The following is an 18,197-nucleotide window of genomic DNA, read 5'->3' on the forward strand; positions in this document are numbered from 1 at the left end:
ATGTGATTGTTGCAAAAAGCGCTGACAGTTTGGTTTGTATTGTTTATTTGTTTTAAAAATGTATAAAACCGTTTAAAAAAAAAAAAATGGTACGTTTGGGAACGCCAATATTCGGCAATTTTGCAATGGCTCCCTATCTGCCTTCAGAGCCAAAGCAGGTACACTGGAGGTTGAGCCCCCAGAAACCCCAGAGCCTGATATGCCTTCTACGGAACCACGCATAAGTAGTACCTCAGTGCCTGCTGAAGACGAGAGAACTGATCCTTCTAGTGTTGTTGGTGACAAGCCTCTTCCTATAGATCAGTCCTTCACAGATACTGCCATCCTGAAATCTTTGCCTAGCATTTGTCCGACTTCTAAGTCATCTGAAATAAATCAACAAGTGAAAACGGATATGGTGATTATTGACTTAGACCCAAATGATTCAGTGTTCTCTAATAGCCTGATGTCAGAAAATCTTTCAAGCTCTCCTGTAATGTTTTCAGACAGTGAACAAAGCTGTGAGGAATCTTTCTCTAGCAATGTGCCTCACTTTCCAATTAATATGTCTTCATCCCCTATTAATGTTGTAATGCTTAATCATAGCACAAATACATATTTCACTTGCCATCAAGGGAATAACAATATGTTGAATATAACTTTGCAATCAGTGAATGTAACAATGCATGCCCTATTTAAAATGTTGAAAATATGTGAGCGTAAATTAACTACATAGGATGAAAAATTGGGAAAAACACCCCAATGGTTAATTGAGAGGGATGGGTTTATTAACAACAACAAAGCCAAGGTCAATATGAGTCAGACTGGTATATCTATGGCAGCCACCCAAACAAAAACAACCACGGGGTCCTCTCAATCGTGTAATAATTGCAACCTTGAAAAACCAACAGAAGTCACCTTGCCCCTACTGCCCTGTATTCCAAAGATCATTTATGGCATGTCTATGGAACCAACAGACGCCTTAGAAGGGAACTCTGTACTAGCTGGGCAAAACAGAATTATACTGAATAGTAAAAAAGCACAAATGAAACCTCAGGTGTTAGATATCCCCGAAGTAAAGAATAAGAAGAAACTAAAAGAAATACCGAAAAAACTCCCTAAAAACCAACCGGCTCTAAAGAGCGCTGGCAAGGCATCGGTGAAACACTTTTTTAAAACCATTACCCTGTCCAAACGAAATACTCTAATAACTTCGCAAGCAATTAAAGAAAAATATCATCAACTGGCACAGTCTAAAAGGATTGATACCCTTAAGTTTGTCCCAGTACAGGCAATGGAATACCCTCCATTCGAAGAGCTAATGGAAGTTTTGAACGTTGAGAACGCTGAGAAAGCGAATGGGCATGGTCTGGAGCAACAGGGTTCTCAAGAAGGCCCCAGACTCCCTTTACAGAAAAAGGGGAAGAGTGATGCTCAACTAATGGCCCAAAGGGCTGAAATTAGGAAGGCAGTTGATGCATATATGTTAGAAGCTCGTAATCCGACTGTTGTTGCTCCCCATAAACCTGACATAGTTGAGAAGGTGGTGGACTCTTTACAGTTAAAACACTCCATGGCTAATAAAAAAGTGCTGGTTGAAAAACCTGTGCCCGTTAGAAGCTGTGAAAGCGGGGGTGTGTTGAGCAAATTTGCCTGCACAGAAGGAGAAAAGCAGTGGTCAGGGCCTCCACCGGATCCTGTACAGGAAGCCTTGAAAGTATTAGACAATAATTGCCATGGTGACTGTGAGGGGCCGCAAAAGAATATAACAAGCTCCATTATCACCCTAATAGAAAATGCTGTTGGTAAAGTGATGGCAAAGAACTTACCACCAAACCAACCAACTCCCAATATTACTCTGTCTAAATGGGCTGAAAGAAATGCAAGGAATGTTAATAGAAAACCCCCTGCACCTTACTCCTTGGTGCTAGCTTGTAAGCCTCCCCTGACTACACAATATGATTTGAATAGGAGAGCCGTGATGGGTATATTTTCCGAAATTCCGCAACTGGAGGATATTGTGTCCTCCGATTTTGCATTGGTTGAGTTCTCAATGAAGGGGTCCCTAAACTCAGTAAGGCTTTGAATTAAACCTAGAGTTGTCCAAAACCTAATTTGGCAAAATAAAGAAGAACTTTCCGGATTGGGGTTTGCTCTAAATCTAGAAACAACGGGAAAAACTATGCACCCCCTGAAAGATGGGGGTGTAAGATCGGAGGGTCAACCTTCTGCTCACGCTAATATTGGTATGAAAAGTAATCCAAACAATGTTATGTGTGTATGCTGCAATCACTGTATGCAGAATTAACAAAGAATAGACGAGAGAATATCTCTTGTGAGTTGGAACACGCGAGGGTTTAAGCACCTGATTAATAAGGACCAAAGTCAGCTGAATAAATGGGACATAGTACTCTTATAAGAGATGTGGCTCGCAGAATCCCCACTTTGGGAGAATCACGAAATCCACATAAATGCTGCAATTAATCCAACTAGTGGACGTCCAAACCCTGGACTGTTAACAGCAGTAAAAATGGGTAGAGGTATAACCTTGCAATGTTGGGCTGCTCCGAATAAATATATGCTTTTGATAAAAGTAATGTTTGAGAAAGATGAAGTGGCTGTTCTAAATATATACTGGAACCCGATTGCCATGTCTGAAGACACATTTCTCCTTGATTTGAATTCCCTACTAGATTTGATCTCGATTGATACCAGAGTTAGTGCATTGATCCTAGTTGGTGATTTATATTTGAGATGCCTAGTGTTCCCCGAAACAAAAAATCAGACCAGGTACTGGAGATGGGATTCGCTAATTAAAGCGAGAGGGGTGTTCATGCTTAATGGGGCTCTATCTCCGGACATACCACCAGTTGAGACATGGCATAAGGGCGATAGTAAGTCGATTATCGACTATATATATATGTGAGCAGAGTACTTTTGTCTTTAATGACAAAGTTCTCTGTACTAACAACAAATGCAAGCGAACCATAACATGTTGACAACTGAATGGAGGATGAGCGCATCAGAATCCAACAAAATAGATCTTATGCAAGGTACTAGTGTGGTGAACGCGGGGGGGGGAATCGTCTTTGATGGTCAGAGTCTGAGTTAGCACAATTAGATAGCAAGCTGGGCTGCATGTCTAAGTTGCTTGACACTTGGCCTGATAAGTCGAAATATGTGTATACTAACTTTATCCAAGCTATTCAACAACAAAGGTTTAAAGCAAATCCCAAGCGTGTACACTTACATCATTTTGACCCAGCAATTAAGGTTCGTAAAGCGAAACTTAGAGCTGACCTCACAAATAAGAAATGACCCTTTCCCTCTACGTCAACAAATAACAAATACGCTTAGAACGCGTCACAGAAATTGGTTGAAGTCTCACCAAGTTATTATGTTTCAGGAGGATGGCTCTAACATGCTAAAAACACTGGCTAGCAAGAACATTGCTACAATGTGGGCTATGATAAATCAATCTGTCACATCCCCCCAGCTAGCCATGCAATCAACGGCTGTCCCGTTAAATCTGTGGGTTGAACATTTTAGTATGCTTTATGCACCTGTGAAGGCAGATATACTACCAGATCATTTGAAGTCACTCCCCACTTTCCTTCTGGATTTTGAATGGTCAGAGATTTTAGAGCTTATTAGATCCGCAAGTAACTCCAAAGCCAGGGGCCTGATGGGCTGCCTAATTTCCAGCTAAAAAAATATCTGGCAATTTGGACCTCGATTCTGTTCAAGATTTTGGTGAATACCTCGCAGTCCTTACCTGAGTCCTGGACTCAAGCAATTATAGTACCAATATATAAAAAGGGAGAGAGAGCGTCACCTTCCAGCTATAGACCCATCTCCCTTTTAGACATCCCTGCGAAATTATTTTCAAAATTATACTCAAACAGTTGCAGTCTTGGGTGAAGACTAAAGGGCTGATCGATCCTTTTGAAGCAGGATTTATGTCCAGGTTGGGCACTATCCCGAGTATTATATTGGTAAATATGATTCAAGCCCAACAAGCAGAACGGAATCAGCCTCTATACCTAGGGTTTATAGACTTTCGAGCTGCCTTCGATTCAATAGATAGAAATCTGTTATACATGAAATTGAAGAAGCATGGTTGCCCGGACACCCTTCTCTCACTGATAATCTTGCTCCACTCAAATACGTCAGTGAGAGTTAGGATTTCCCTTGATGGCAAGTTTTCCCCTCTAATTAAAACACAGAGAGGTTTAAAACAAGGGTGCCCTCTGGCAGCCTTTCTATTCAACTTCTTCATTTTGGATCTAGGGCTCGAATTTAACAACTGTATTGGTGACCCGCCTAAGTTGGGAGTTCAAAAAATCCTGTATCTGCTTTACGTGGACGATCTTGTGCTATTGTCTCAAACGCCACAAGGCCTCCAAAACATGCTAACAAATTTGGGCCTCTATGTACAAGTAAATAACTTAGAAATTAATATTGCGAAGACCCAAATACTAAGATGTGAAAAACAGCAGTCTACAGGGAGTAATATGTTCTCCTGGAAAATCCAGAAAGAAAATGTACAGAATGTATCGCACTACAAATACTTGGGGGTGCTAATCGGCAACACAAAAAAATAGATTATCTGAAGAAGAAGTAAGGAAGAACAAAATCAACAGCTTATTTCACAATCTCAACTGTTGATTAGGAAGTACGGGAAGTTCTCTATGAAACATATCATTTTATTTTATAAAATGAAGGTAATCCCGATTGTGTTTTACCGCATTGAAGGTTTTCTGCCAAAAGAAAAGTGTTATTGGGATCGACTGGAAACAGATCTTAAATTTACCCAATACTGTTCCGATCGCAATTTTATGATATGAATTAGGATTGACCTCTATGTATGCTCAGGTAACTTGGAAACAGTGTGCATTCCTCCGTAAGTGCCTCTTGGAACGGCAAAGTAACAACATATTGAAAGTTAAAGCCCATTATCTGCTGAAATCCTCAAACACCTTTGCTACTAAATGGAGAAAGCATGTATTTAACAAATTAGCTAATGCCGATATTACGGTTGAAATATTGCTATCAAATCCGGCTAGAACGAAAGTAAAAATATATTTGGCTGATTGGGCTGAGAACATGTCAAGATGTTCCCAAAATAAAGATTTTGATATCTTTTTATTTGGTGTAAAAAAATATGGGTTGATGTCAGAATATCTGTTGAGAAGTCCTTCTCCTAAAGTGAGAATGGGGTACCTAAGATTCAGATTAAATTTATGGTACACGAGAGATGTCCTTTATAAAAGGAAAAAGCTGTCGAAAGAACAAAACTACTGCAGATACTGTACTGTGCCAGAACAAAGGGAGACCTTACAGCATCTGCTAGTGGAATGTGAAGCACTCTGTAATGTACGAACTAGATGTTTCGCAAACATCCTGGTAACACAGTGAGCAATGGAGAGTAACGAAAGGTGGCCTTCGCTGTTCTCCAGTACTCGCCCAAGAATTCAGATAGCCATAGTGCAGTTCTTTCAAATTGTGCTCCTTGACCAAGAGGCCCTCAACGAGTAATGTATTACTCCATAAAGCCTATTGGGTAATTGATTATCTGTAAGAGGCAAGGCCTGGTCAAACTGGCCCAACTAGGTCGTACTATTGTAACTAGAATGAATTGATGTGACTTATTTGTACATTATGAATTGTTATTGGTTATGTGATAAGTATGGAAATTGTAAGAATGTATTATCTTTTAGCCTTTGTAAGATTGGAAAATTTGTAAATGTATGTATATATATGTGGTTGAATATTTGAAAAGTTGTTAAGACAACTATAACAAATAAAAAAATAAAAAATAAAAAGTTAGGTTTACTCACAACCCCCTACCTGTTCTGAGTAGTCAATCCCAATCCTTTGCCCATCTGCAGACATCTGAGCAAAGAAAAAGAGCCAACTTCATTCCCAGCATGCATTACACTCACAGACCCTTGACCTGAAACCGGTTTGATCAATGTCCAGACTGGAATCAGACTTGGAAAACAGCTCATGAGATTGGAGAATCCAGGAGGGTATTATCTGTTCCCATAGGACAGAGATTTGATATGAGACAATACATTGGCCGTTATCAGTCCCAATGTCAACAAAGTGGACTCAAACATCCCTCTCGCAAAAATTCAAAACATGGCAAAATAATATTGCGAGGTGAAAAGACAAAGCCGGTGACAGACTATGCAGAGATGACCCTGTCCCCTTGTAGAAATTCCCCATGGGGACCCTCCACAATCTTGTTCCTGGTATAAACAGCCCAGGTACGGAGTAATGCAAAAACCTGGATGGGAAAAAATTCAATCTTCCTCTCTCTGACTGACATCCCTGTAGAATGACAGAAATATACCTTCTTTCCCTGGGGGCATTTCAGGGGGCATGCAAGAGTAACAGCAGCCCAAAACATCAATTGCAACACAGAAAGCATTCAGAGAGCCTTAAGCCACATAGGCATGTCACATCCCAGAAGAAACAGGACAACTCAGAGACCATGCGGGCAGCTAAACAGAGAGAAAAAGGAACAAAACGCCCAAGATGGTAGTAAGTTACTCTAAAGCCTCTGTCTCTCCGGTATTCCACAAGCTTGAAGCCAATTGGTCAACAACCAATGCCAGGCCAGAGATAAAAGAAAGGCAGACACAGTCAGGGTAGTACCAATGTAAGAGGCAACAGCATTCCAGACAAAGGTGGCTAGGCAGGTAGAAGAGTAGGCGAGAACCCACTGTTTTCTATGAAAGTGGCTGAAAAAGAGCCGATACGCTACAGAGGGGACTACCCTCCAGGCCCAACCGCTTTGCTAGAAGCTGTGGTCTTTGGTGAAGCCCAGAATCTTCAGTGAGGAGGAAACACACTATTAAAGAGAACAGACCCCTGGCAAGAGGACCTATAACAATATCATCAGTCCGACAATTGACCCTGTAGGGGAGGCATGGTATCACAAGCAGAGATTGACACAATGGGTACAATTTGTAAAACCTTTATTTAAATGGTTGGAATTGGAAAGAAACTCCTATACTGCCCTATAACTAAGATGGAAGTAGTCTCGATCGTCAAATAATAAATAACGTAGTCGTAGTGCAGTCTGTCAAATTGAAATGGCCTATGCTAAAAAAAAAACAAATGCCTGCTCTATCTCTTGCACAAAAAGCGTGACAAGGAAAAATGTCTACAAAAGGAAAAATCAGTGTTCAAATTATAATGTGGTTGAATCAGCTCTCCTCCCCACGTTAGGCCTCACGGAGTAAGACGATCCTTGTAGGCAGGATTACACTGTGACTCGGCTTTCTATACAATATACACAGTTCAAAAAGCTGTGGATCTAGGTCCACCTGGCCTTCCATGCTTGAGACTCTTTCTCTTTCTTCCAAAATAATGTCTTATCCAAAAATAGTCCCAAAAGATCCCCCTCTACCGGGCTCATTTCACCACACAGTTCCTTTAGATCTCCCTCTGTCGGGCTCAGATGACCTACAATAAAGTTCAACACAAGTTGCAAGGGGGGCTCCCTTCCCTGAGCTTATGTCTCTTCGGGTCTCCCTCTGTCGGGCTTGGACCCCTTTCGGATGTCGAAGACTTTTGAATGTGCGTGGCTTATTTGTCAGACCACTGCAGGACCACTTCGAACCAAAGTTCACTGTTATTTTCACTCTTCCCTTCTGTAGGAATTAATCTTCTTCCTTGTATTTTTACTATTCATTCACTTTCTCGCTTTAAGCAAAGTACCTTTCATGGAGACTTTCGAGTGGGTTACCGCTGTTCACCGGAGCACTCCGTTACTTAGTATCGCTGATTTCCCAGCTGTTATTTACATCAAAGTTCATTCACAGGTCTGCCTTTCTTCACATCTCATCCACACACGTGCAGCCTTTACCTTTGATATGATGTTGCTACTTCATACACTTTAACACACACTGGTCTCTCAGGTCACTTGTCAACTCACCGGCTGTGTGTGCCTCTTTCTGGTTTGGCGTTTTCCCCATTTTTGAGTCAAGGTTAGTACCACAGGCTTGACCTCGCCTCCCCAACTCTGCCGTTCACCCGGGAGGGTCACTGGCGTCCTTGAAACGCAATGCAATCTTCACTTGTCTGAAGATCTGGCCTTCCCCACGAGTAATTTGCGGCCTGTCGGAGGCAAATACCTCCACTAGTGAAGCCTTGGTATTTTCGGTCCGCTGCTCTTGTCCCTTGGTCTGTTGCTCTGCTCCAGTAGATGTGCCTTTGTCCCATAGGTTCTGCATGTTCTTGTGTTCTGCCTTGCTCCTTGTGTCTTTGGTTTCTTTCTGCCTTTTATTCGTGTGAGGTGAGCTAATTGGTATCAGGGGTATGCAATTAAGATTAAGTGCCTGACTTTGCCTGACCCGATTAGAAGGACATGGCCAGTACGATGCATGCAAGTCAGTAGTGTTATTGCCAGTCATCCCCTTCCTCAGCCCAGAGTTTGTGTAAAAAGCAGCGGGAGTTGGGATCTCGGAGCATCCTAAAACATAGGATGGGTTTGAAAAACAAAATAAGGGTGAAAACTGCATCTCGCCATCGGCTATCTCAACCCCATTCCCCGAAGACACCTCACCCAAATGTGATGGCCCTGGCCTGGCCACCTAAGAGAGAAATCCCCAGGGACTAGCGGTTCAAACACCCTCTGGTTTCTCACAACCCTTAGAACGGGGCAAGGAGTTCCAGTCTGGCAGCTGAAAGTAATGGTAACCACAGGGATGGGGGTTAGAGGAAAATGCCTTCGATATCCGATCCAAGGGGCGACTAAGACCTGGAAGTAAAGTGTGGCGCAGCAACTGAATCAAACTTTTCAAAGTAAACGGCTGATTCAGAATCGTCATGGGAAACAGCTGAGCCAGAGTTGCCAGAGACTGAACCGGAGTGGACAAAGCCAACTGCTGAGACAGAGTTGTCAAAGAATGTGATTGAAACTGAGTTAGTGTTCCCAATGCCATCTTCCGAACCAGAGTTGCTAAAACCATTGATTGTACCTTAGCTGCCAAAGCCAAAAGTTGAACCAGAGCTACCTAAACCAGCATCTCAACCTTAGTTGGAGAAGTAACCAAAGGCTATAAGGAAGAGAAATCAGAAGACATGAATTCAAAGAGAGGAACTATTGAAGTTATCTCCAGAGGTGAGATCTTAGAAAGGAGAGATTTTCAAAACTATTGATCCATTCAGCTAGAGCAACAGCAGTGACTAGATAGCAATTGAGAAGGATCCTTTACTCGATTATGTAAAGGGCTTTAATCCAACCTTGGGGAGCCTGTGGCGACCTTGGAATCGTCAGGTTGTTGCCCTTATACACTGACCCACAAATGCAGTGAGTAATCTGAAATACAATACACAATTAACAACATTAATCAGCCTGTGTACTTGTTTTTTATTCTTTTTTGTTTCCAAAATGCATTCATTGACATCACTTTTTATGTGTTTAAAATATATGCATTTTTGGGCTTTGATTGTTTCAGTGTGTTTGTAAGGTGGTTTTTTGCAATGTTTACAAGTTTCACGAAAATAACTTCAGATTGAATGAACTGTTATCAAGTCACAACCCTTTGTTTGCCCCATTTTTTTTAAAATTTTCTTTTTGAACCACGTATTACAATAATTGAATTTGTGTCCTACTAGAGATCTGAAACACCGACGACTGCAATTACAGTCTAGTGAGAACTTTTGTCGATTTTGTTGCAATCAGGAGTGTATTGAAACACTATCTCATCTGTTAACCCAGTGTCTCGCCCTAATTGATCAGCGTATTATGCTATTTAAACCTTACTTGGCAAATGTAACAACCGTAACCTAAGATGATCTTTGAAAGCAATTGTACTATACAAGATTAATACATCTGCAAATAGCTATTGTTAAATATATCTGCTTACTTGATCTAGATTCATCATCATAATGAAACTAATGAGAAAGAGCACTTAAAATCAGTGGGCCTCATTACACGGAAGACGGTAAGGGTTAACGGACACCGGTAATGCTACCGGTGACCGTTAACCCTTACCGCCTTATTACAAGGTCCCTTTGCGGGTTGGTACTTTAACGCCTGCTTTTAGCAGGCGTTAAAAAACGAACCTGCAAAGGGACCTTGGTGCTAATTACGGTACTGCAATTTGCCCTAGGGGGGCAAAAATGGGAATGGGGAAGGGCCTTGGTGAATGGGGAATTACCGCCCCCGCTCACCTTGGAGTAGGGCGGTAATTCCGCCATCTACCAAGGCGGACACGGTAAAATACCGGCGGCAACCATGGCGCTAGTAGCGCCATGGTTACCGCCTACCGTGTAATGAGGCCCATTGTCTCTTGGTCCTTGCGTTTTTATAACTAATATCTCGTTACTTTTTTGTATTCTTTTATCTGATTACTTATGATCTGTTCTATTTGCCTCTTACTTTTCTCTTCTCCTTCTTTTCTTCTTTCTCTATTTAGATATTTATAATCAAATTTTTAATTAATATTTGTTTAATGTTACTCTGTATTTTATAAGTATTTGTTTGTTTTTATTATACCAAAGTTTAAGATTGCTTCATTACTGATATCATTTTGCTTTTCTTTTTTATTCATGTTCAGTTCCCTAATGTTCATTTTCTTTTTTACGAATTATACTGTTAAATGATTTATTGAAAAGTTGTTTCGACAACTGTAACAAAAAAATAATAATAAAGTCATAATTAAAAACATATTTGTTTCAAATTACTGATCACTTTTGATATTGATACCAAGATTGTCCAAACATCAGTAAATTAAGTGACTTAAGGCTGCATCACCTTAGAAACATTGAGTAACGTTGATAACTTGGTGTAGAACTATTATTCAGCTAGTCCCAATCCCCGATTTTGCATAGTTCTAATAGTTCTAAAAGAGGACCTGTATGCTTTGTAAAAAACCTGAAGGTGTCTCTCCCCGGGGATCTGTCATCCAGGTGGCCAGAACATGGCCATTGCTATTGGATCAGGTTCCTGGGGGTGGGCCAGTGCCGGAGGATCAACTGAATGAGGGGTCTTTGGGGAGTTGAAGTGGGACACCGAAGGGTGAGGCGCGGTATCCCATTCCCTGTAACACCTTTTCCCCTTCCTACAAGGTAGGATACCTATGAACTCAACCCCCGCTCCTCTTTTGCGACACAAAGACTTTCTCATGGACAGTTAATCGTGACTAACACCAGAGCCGTATACCTGACATGTCCCAACACAAGGGTCAGGCAGAGTCTGGCTATTACTGATAATTACACACACCAGACTTCATCACACTTCCCCACATGGATAAAAGGCGGAGCACGAAAGCACACTCTGAGCAAGCAAAACGCACGAGGAAGCAACAATTTGGGAATGGCAGTTTAAACCAAGGAGAAAGGCGGCGAGATCAGAGAGGACGACAAGGCGGGAATTGCCCTTGTCCTTTTTTAACGTGACTGTCAAGAAGCCTCAACGAAAAGAAACTTAAAACCAGGGATTGAAGCTGTCGAAAGGTGTAGCATGTGTCAAAGGCACATAGGGCCCTCCTGCATTGATAGTCAAAGTGGGGAGAAGCGATTGCCACTATGGTACTGTCCTTGACTCCGACAGCAAAGCAACGCCAACGCGTTCAGCACAGCCGCTGAGTTCTAATAGCCAACCAGACTGTGGTATGCTCCAGGTTGCAAGCACCAACATTATATGAAGGAAGAGAACTTGAATACAATTGAACTTTGTGAAAACAAGATAGGTACCAGATACAGAGTGGTCTGAAGCCACGTGGGTGCTCACCCAAAGGCCTCTGTTTGGCACCCCTCCAACCCCAACCTGGAAGAATTATTGAACTGTGAAATTAAAGTGGTCCTGCAGCGAGTTACCTTAAATCCTGTGCACATTCGAAAGTCTTCGATTGTCCGTAAATTGATATTGGTCTGAGCCCGGCTGAGGGGGACTAATTGTTGAAAAGGGGGCAGAGCCTGGACAAGGGGGTTCCAGGGTGAACAGTAACACACCCAAGAAGATTGTTGTGGCAAATGTGAACCCGACTGAGGGATGCCTAAAAACTGAAGTTGGTCAGAGCCTGACTGAGGGAGTCTAAAGGTAAAAGAAGGATCGGTCCCCGGCAGAGGGGGATCCAGGGTGAAGAGTAGATTGCCTGGCGTGAATATTGAGAAAGGAACTTTCTTTGTTGTTTATGGTGCATCAGGTCCTCTGAGACAAAATTCTTTTTATAAAAGAGACTTGGGCACAGAAGGCCCTGATGTTGCTGAAAGGAATTGTGACCTTGTGCCAGAGAAGCCCAGGAGTGTGCTGTGCTGTGCTGGAGTCACCCGCCTTGTCACATGCTAAAAACGTGGAGAAGGGAGGCCAACAACCTACCATCCTGACTTATCATTTTGAGAACATTATCCCACACTCCGCATAGCGGTAAGGATTGGCAATAGTTTCTTTTTAGTATAGGCCCTTTTTATTTGACTAGACTCCACTAGGACTGTATTATTATTTGATGTTATGTTAGAGAGTTTCTAAAGCGCAACGTTCACCCGAAGGTATCTTGGCGCTAAGGTAGACAGGGAGGTTTGGCAGCAGGGACTAGAACAGATAGGTCTTTAGGTCGTGTCGGAAGACCAGATGATTTTCGCTGGCACAGAGCTGAAAGGGGAGGCTGTGCCAGGTAATAGCAGCCATCACAGAGAAGGCGCGGCCGCCCATCCGGGACAGCCTAATGCGAGGAACAGAGATCAGTAGGGCCGACTGAGAGCGCATGGGCTGAGATGGCACATAACGGGAGAATTTTTCCTGTATGTATTCAGCCCCTTGATTGTAGAAGGCGCGGTGTACGGAGCATATAGATTTAAAAAGAATGCGCTTCTCAATCGGCGAGGTCAGGTGGGCACAAGGAGGAGGGCGGATAACCGCCCTAGCAGCAGAATTTTGGAGCAATTGGAGGTGTTTAATAAGGTAGCTCGGCTGACCTAGATAAAGAGAGTTACAATAGTCCATGGTACTCAGGACCAAGGCAGCCACCACAGGAGCACGATGTTTGGTAGGAATAAAAGAGAACACCTTATGCAAAATCCACAGTTTTGATGGTCGTAGCTTGCTCCCATCTTAGATTTTGGTTTAGATAGGGGTTTTTCACACCCCTGATAAAGTTCAATAAACACCTTAGAACTATGATCACTTGTCTGTCTTACTTTGATATCATGCCTTCCTTACAGCTTTAACAGGTTATTGCAAGAGTTAGAATAGGTTGAAAAAACAGCTGTTCTGTGACATTTTCACCTCAAGACACTTTGCATTAAAACATACAATGTGTGGATGCAATTTGCAGCAGATTACTAAGATTTCACATTACCTGTATGTAATTCAATCCATGTACGGAAACAATGCCGGCAAGAAGACCTAGAGTCATTGCAATCCAAGGAAATTGAATCATGTAAGCAGAGAAACTAATGATGACTCCTCCCGCAAGAGCAGCATTGCGAATATGGTTCTGAAAATAAATATCATAAAAATTAGAAATCATTGTCGCCAAAATAAAATAAAATAAATAGTAAATGCTAATTAAACATTCTTTAAGAGGAAAAGAAGCAACTGCTGCAAAGGCACCTGCTCAAGAGAGGTATCTCTGGTGAAAGCACCATGGCCACTCAGCTGTTAGCTGTGAAATGCCCACCGGTGATTGAAAAAGGATTGATAAAGGAGCCGCACAAAACTTCCAGGAAAATAGTGACACTGACAGTTTAAGTGGTTCATTAAAAGTCATCATGTTTCACACAGACAGAACTTCATCTTGACCTCATTGAAACAAACCTTTACTCTAACACATTCTGCACCTAATACTTAGAAGTTGCAAGAGTCCGGCACTAAATGCAATATAAATAATAAAAAATAACTAATACAGTTCATTACCACTAAACCAATAATTAAATCTTACCATATTCAGTTTACCATTTTTGCTGGTCATGGCCGACATTGAAAATGCAGTAACTGCACTCACAGCAAGTGCAAAGTAAGTGTTGTACACTGCATTCTTTTTCTCTGCAATATTTTGAACCAGCATAGAGTTGAATGAAGGAAAAAACATCCAAAGGAAGAGAGCACCTGAAAGGCAACATACCATTTTTAGTATCATTTCTCTGTGCATGTATGTATGGGATTTATAAAGCATGAACATAGCAGGGAATCAAATGAGCGCTGTACATAGGGGACGGACCCAGGGGATTACAAGTAAGAAAGTTGGGTAAGGAGAGCTCTAGCCCTTCACATAAAACATATTCACATAATTCAATAAGAAACATTTTTAAAAGAAATTCACAGGCCATTTCTTCTTTGTCACCTGGATGTGTTGACATTACAAAGACGTTGCTGTTCTATTATTAAGCTCACTAACAATAAGATTATGCCAGATTCCTTTTTAGTTTTGGCTATTAGACGGTTCTGACAGTGCTGTCTATAAGCCAAAATTATTATCACTGGAAGTGAAGATAGGAGGGAGATGAGATGTGAGGAGGGACACACAGCCTGTGAGTGTTGTTTGGTTGCTTACCCACCCACTGACAGCACCTGGCCATGCTAGTGCGTATGGCCATTTCAATCCACTCCCTCCACATTCCAAAAAAAACACACCCTCCTTGGATCTCTTTGGTATATGTCTATCCATGCAGTAACATCAATCTTTGCTCTTTGAGGGGTCTCCCAGTGTTATATCAAAGCCGTCTTCTGAGAGGTAATAGCTTAATTGCAGCTGTAAACGTGCTACTGGTATATATAACAAATCCAGGGAATGTGTCCCATCTTCCTCTGGTGACAAGGAATGACGAGACTGACCAAGTGGTGCCATAGTGGTTGCTATAGATTTTTATTACAGAAAGAAAATATGTAAACCTATCTGTCTTTAACCCTAATGGGGCTTCGCTGGTTTCTCCTTTACCCACTTCATCGGGATTATTCGCCATCAGGCTTACTTCTTTCTCAGCTCAAATACCGTTCTTGAGTTGAGCCTGCTTGCTCTCGCGGCCACTTGTTGCTGATGGTTTGGGTGCAGGTTTTGGACTACACAACCCACCCGTCACAGGTCACACCACTGCCATTATCTGATCCACCTTCTGCTCATTTGCCTGCGTGGCTCATTGGCAGGCTCTGCTTGATGGTCACTGCGAAATTGTCGGACTGCACGGTCCACCCATTACAGGTCACGTAACCACCACACCAGTTCCACTCTTTCTCTACGTTGGCCTACAGCCGGTATATGATTCGCTTTCCTCGTGCCTCTCGGTTTCTCTTTCTCCTTTTCTCAAACTGGTCTGGCGTTTGACCGATTGTTTCTTCTCCCAATCGGTCCACCGACCTACAGTTCACTGTTTTCTCTTCTGCGACTAGTTCGGATCTAGTCTCCAGTTTTCTCTTGGCTATCTCTCCAGCTCTCAGAGCCAAGACCCTGTCAGCCAACAAGACTTTCTACTACAGTTGTCTTTGTCACACCTTCCTCTGTCTTCTGATATTGAGCTCAAGATCTTTCTCCCTTCTCCAGTTATCGAGCTCTCTGTCCTGCCTTGCTGTTCAGTTTAAATAGCGTGGATGGCCCAAGCGTAACGTCAGTCCAATTGACAGCAGCTGACCGAGCCTTCGTCCCACTCGATTGTAGCATTCTCAAGCTCTTCTTCATCTCTGTAGCTATGATATCAGGGTGGTTTGATATTTTACAGTAACACATGGTTTCGGACATGAGCTTATGTATAGTACAAGGTTTGTGCATTAAAATGAGCCTGCAGGTTTGGGGTTTAAAGGGGCTGTGTCTCCCAAACGCGTCCGTATCCCCAGGAGAGGAGTCCCTCTCCATGAGGTCCTTCCACATGTTACCACCCCTAGGGCGACTATTGGTTAGCGACCTCACCTACCTAGTCTCTTGGAAAGGGGTTCCACCTGGGGAGAAGTGACGCTATCTGAAGGATCCTCAAGTGGGAGCCAACCACTTTAGGGTGAGAAAGGTGAGCCTGCTACGCTTACCACCACCCCCCGCACTTGCCCAGGGGACAGTGAGTCCCCCAACAAGGGTGTTACTGCACCTGCCTTTAACACAGAATCCCAAGTGTTGTTTGGTTATATGGGAATTGAGCAGGGCAGTAATGTACAGGGCCCTTTGTAATAGTAATAGAGCGGATGTTAGGTTAGCATGCGTTTAGACAGTGAACAGACTTTTTGTGAGACATACTGATGTGCACAAGTTCATTGTTTTCTTTGATATGAGGCAATTCATCATAGAAGTAGGGATAGAAGAGGCATTATTTCCTCTGCAAACACGTCTTGTTGTCCGTCTCCTGTCTCTGACTTACCACATGTAATAAAAATCACTTATTCAAGTGTGCTTTCAGCCACTTTATTTACACGCAGTACATGTGTCCTTGATTCTGAAGTCCTGTTAAAAACAAGCATTGACAAAGACCACAGTGTTGGTTTGTTCATGGGCATTATTTATTTTGCTTCGATTTCAAAAATGTATTTCAGGCCTTGTCCACAAAATCACAAAACAAATATACACAACATATTCAAGAATATAATATATACATGTAACATAAAACCTTTGCAGTTCAGTCGTATTTACACCATTATTTAAAATGTATAGTTTGTCGCAATTGTCCACACGCATTGGCAAAGACAACATGTTTGGCTTCTTCGTAAGCATGGGATAGGCATTTGCCAAGCACTGACATAATGCAACTACCTGGCCATTATAGGCAACCCACAGCTGGTAAATGGTCTGGGCATATGATAGCAGTGCCTGGAAAATGCCTACAGTCAAGCCAAAACGGTTGGCTTTGCCAATGCTTGCTTTTTCTCGTGTTGGGGGTCCTCTTGCTTCTGAACACAATATCAGAAAAGCCATGAGACAGGATGCTTCAAACTTAGCCACATTGTTTTCTCTGTATCATCCTTGCAAAAGGGGAACCAAAATGTGCAGAAATGTCTATAAAAGTAGGTCCAAGCTAATGCTTGCTCTTAACATTCTCAGATTGCCAGTGGACCTACTGTGCAAGCAACATTATCATAGAGTACAAAAAAGAGCATGTGAATATGTAAAACTGTAATGTATTGATATTGTACCTGTTCATTTTGTAGGTACAGACAGCAATTACCTTATATTGCCATGATAGGCTGTCTTTCCCTCCCCCCCATGTAGATGGAAAGCCAGTGTGATGAGCCCTGAGAGTCATTACAATGTGTGTCATTGTGTTTTATTGGTCATGAGGATATGTGTTTTGTCTTTGCAGTTTTAGATGCACAATCAGAGTTTCTCCAAGGGCAGTTTGTCTCCATGATAGCGTGGGGCGATTTGCAATTGCTCAGCTCAGTATACTGTGGTTATAACCTGGAGGTAAACTAGGAATGAGCACAATACCATTAGAATGGAGTTGACATTAGGATTTGCTAAACTGGGAATAAGATGTATGGATTTTATAACTAAGAAGTGGTGACCAGTGATTTTTTTTCTTGGACAGGTGCTAATAGTACCACAATTCTGCATGAGCGACTGAGCACAGCGAGGAAGCCCAAAGTCATGAAGGGTGCTTGTGGGGGGTTCTCCCCCAACTTTTAAAAATATTGGGTTAAAGTTGTGCAATTTAAAGCACGCTCTTTGTGAAAGATTGGGTACAAAGTTATACATTTGCTTTTGTAGTAGAACTCATGAACATATAAAATAGCTGCCAGGTCACCAGCTGCACACAGGAGCATTCCCAACACATTTCATGAGTACTCTGTCCACAGTAAATGCCAGTATTCTGCGAGTGCAAGGAGACATTTTCACGCTGGCTGAGCCCCATAATGCCAGTAACTCTTTGTAAGTAAACATCTCCATGCTGTCTGCAGTTGCACCCATACATGCCAGTGCCCCCTCTTAACAACACACTTATGTTTTCTTTGCCCCTATAGCCAGTAATGACATTGCAAATAAATATCACCATAACAATACTGGCTGTGCCAATATGTGCCAGTGTGCCCACGTTTGCAACACATTCATGTTTTCTTTGCCCCTATAGTCAGTAATGACATTGTAAATAAATATCACCATAACAATAGTGGCTGTGCCAATATGGGCCACTGTGCCCACGTTTGAAACACATTCATATTTGTTGTGCTATTATAGCCAGTAATACCATTGCAAGTAAACATCTCTATACTGGCTGCACCAATACGTGCCTGAGTGCTGTGAAGGCATCGTGATGCAAGACACAGACAACAGATTCAAGGGTCA

At 42.3% G+C, this 18,197-nt stretch overlaps 1 protein-coding gene across 2 annotated transcripts in view; it reads right to left on the bottom strand.

Moving 5' to 3' along the window:
* RHCE (Rh blood group CcEe antigens) overlaps positions 1-18,197 on the bottom strand; it is a 692,073-nt gene that overhangs the window by 165,747 nt on the left and 508,129 nt on the right. For both annotated transcript variants that reach the window (XM_069622727.1, XM_069622728.1), the window contains 2 exons: positions 13,881-14,047; positions 13,299-13,436 (listed from right to left, as the gene is read on the bottom strand). In XM_069622727.1, coding sequence (XP_069478828.1) covers positions 13,299-13,436; positions 13,881-14,047 — 305 coding nt within the window. The remainder of the gene's footprint in view (positions 1-13,298; positions 13,437-13,880; positions 14,048-18,197) is intronic.

The sequence above is a fragment of the Ambystoma mexicanum genome, chromosome 11 (assembly GCF_040938575.1).
Source record: "Ambystoma mexicanum isolate Mex_15411 chromosome 11, UKY_AmexF1_1, whole genome shotgun sequence".
NCBI classification, from domain to species: domain Eukaryota; kingdom Metazoa; phylum Chordata; class Amphibia; order Caudata; family Ambystomatidae; genus Ambystoma; species Ambystoma mexicanum.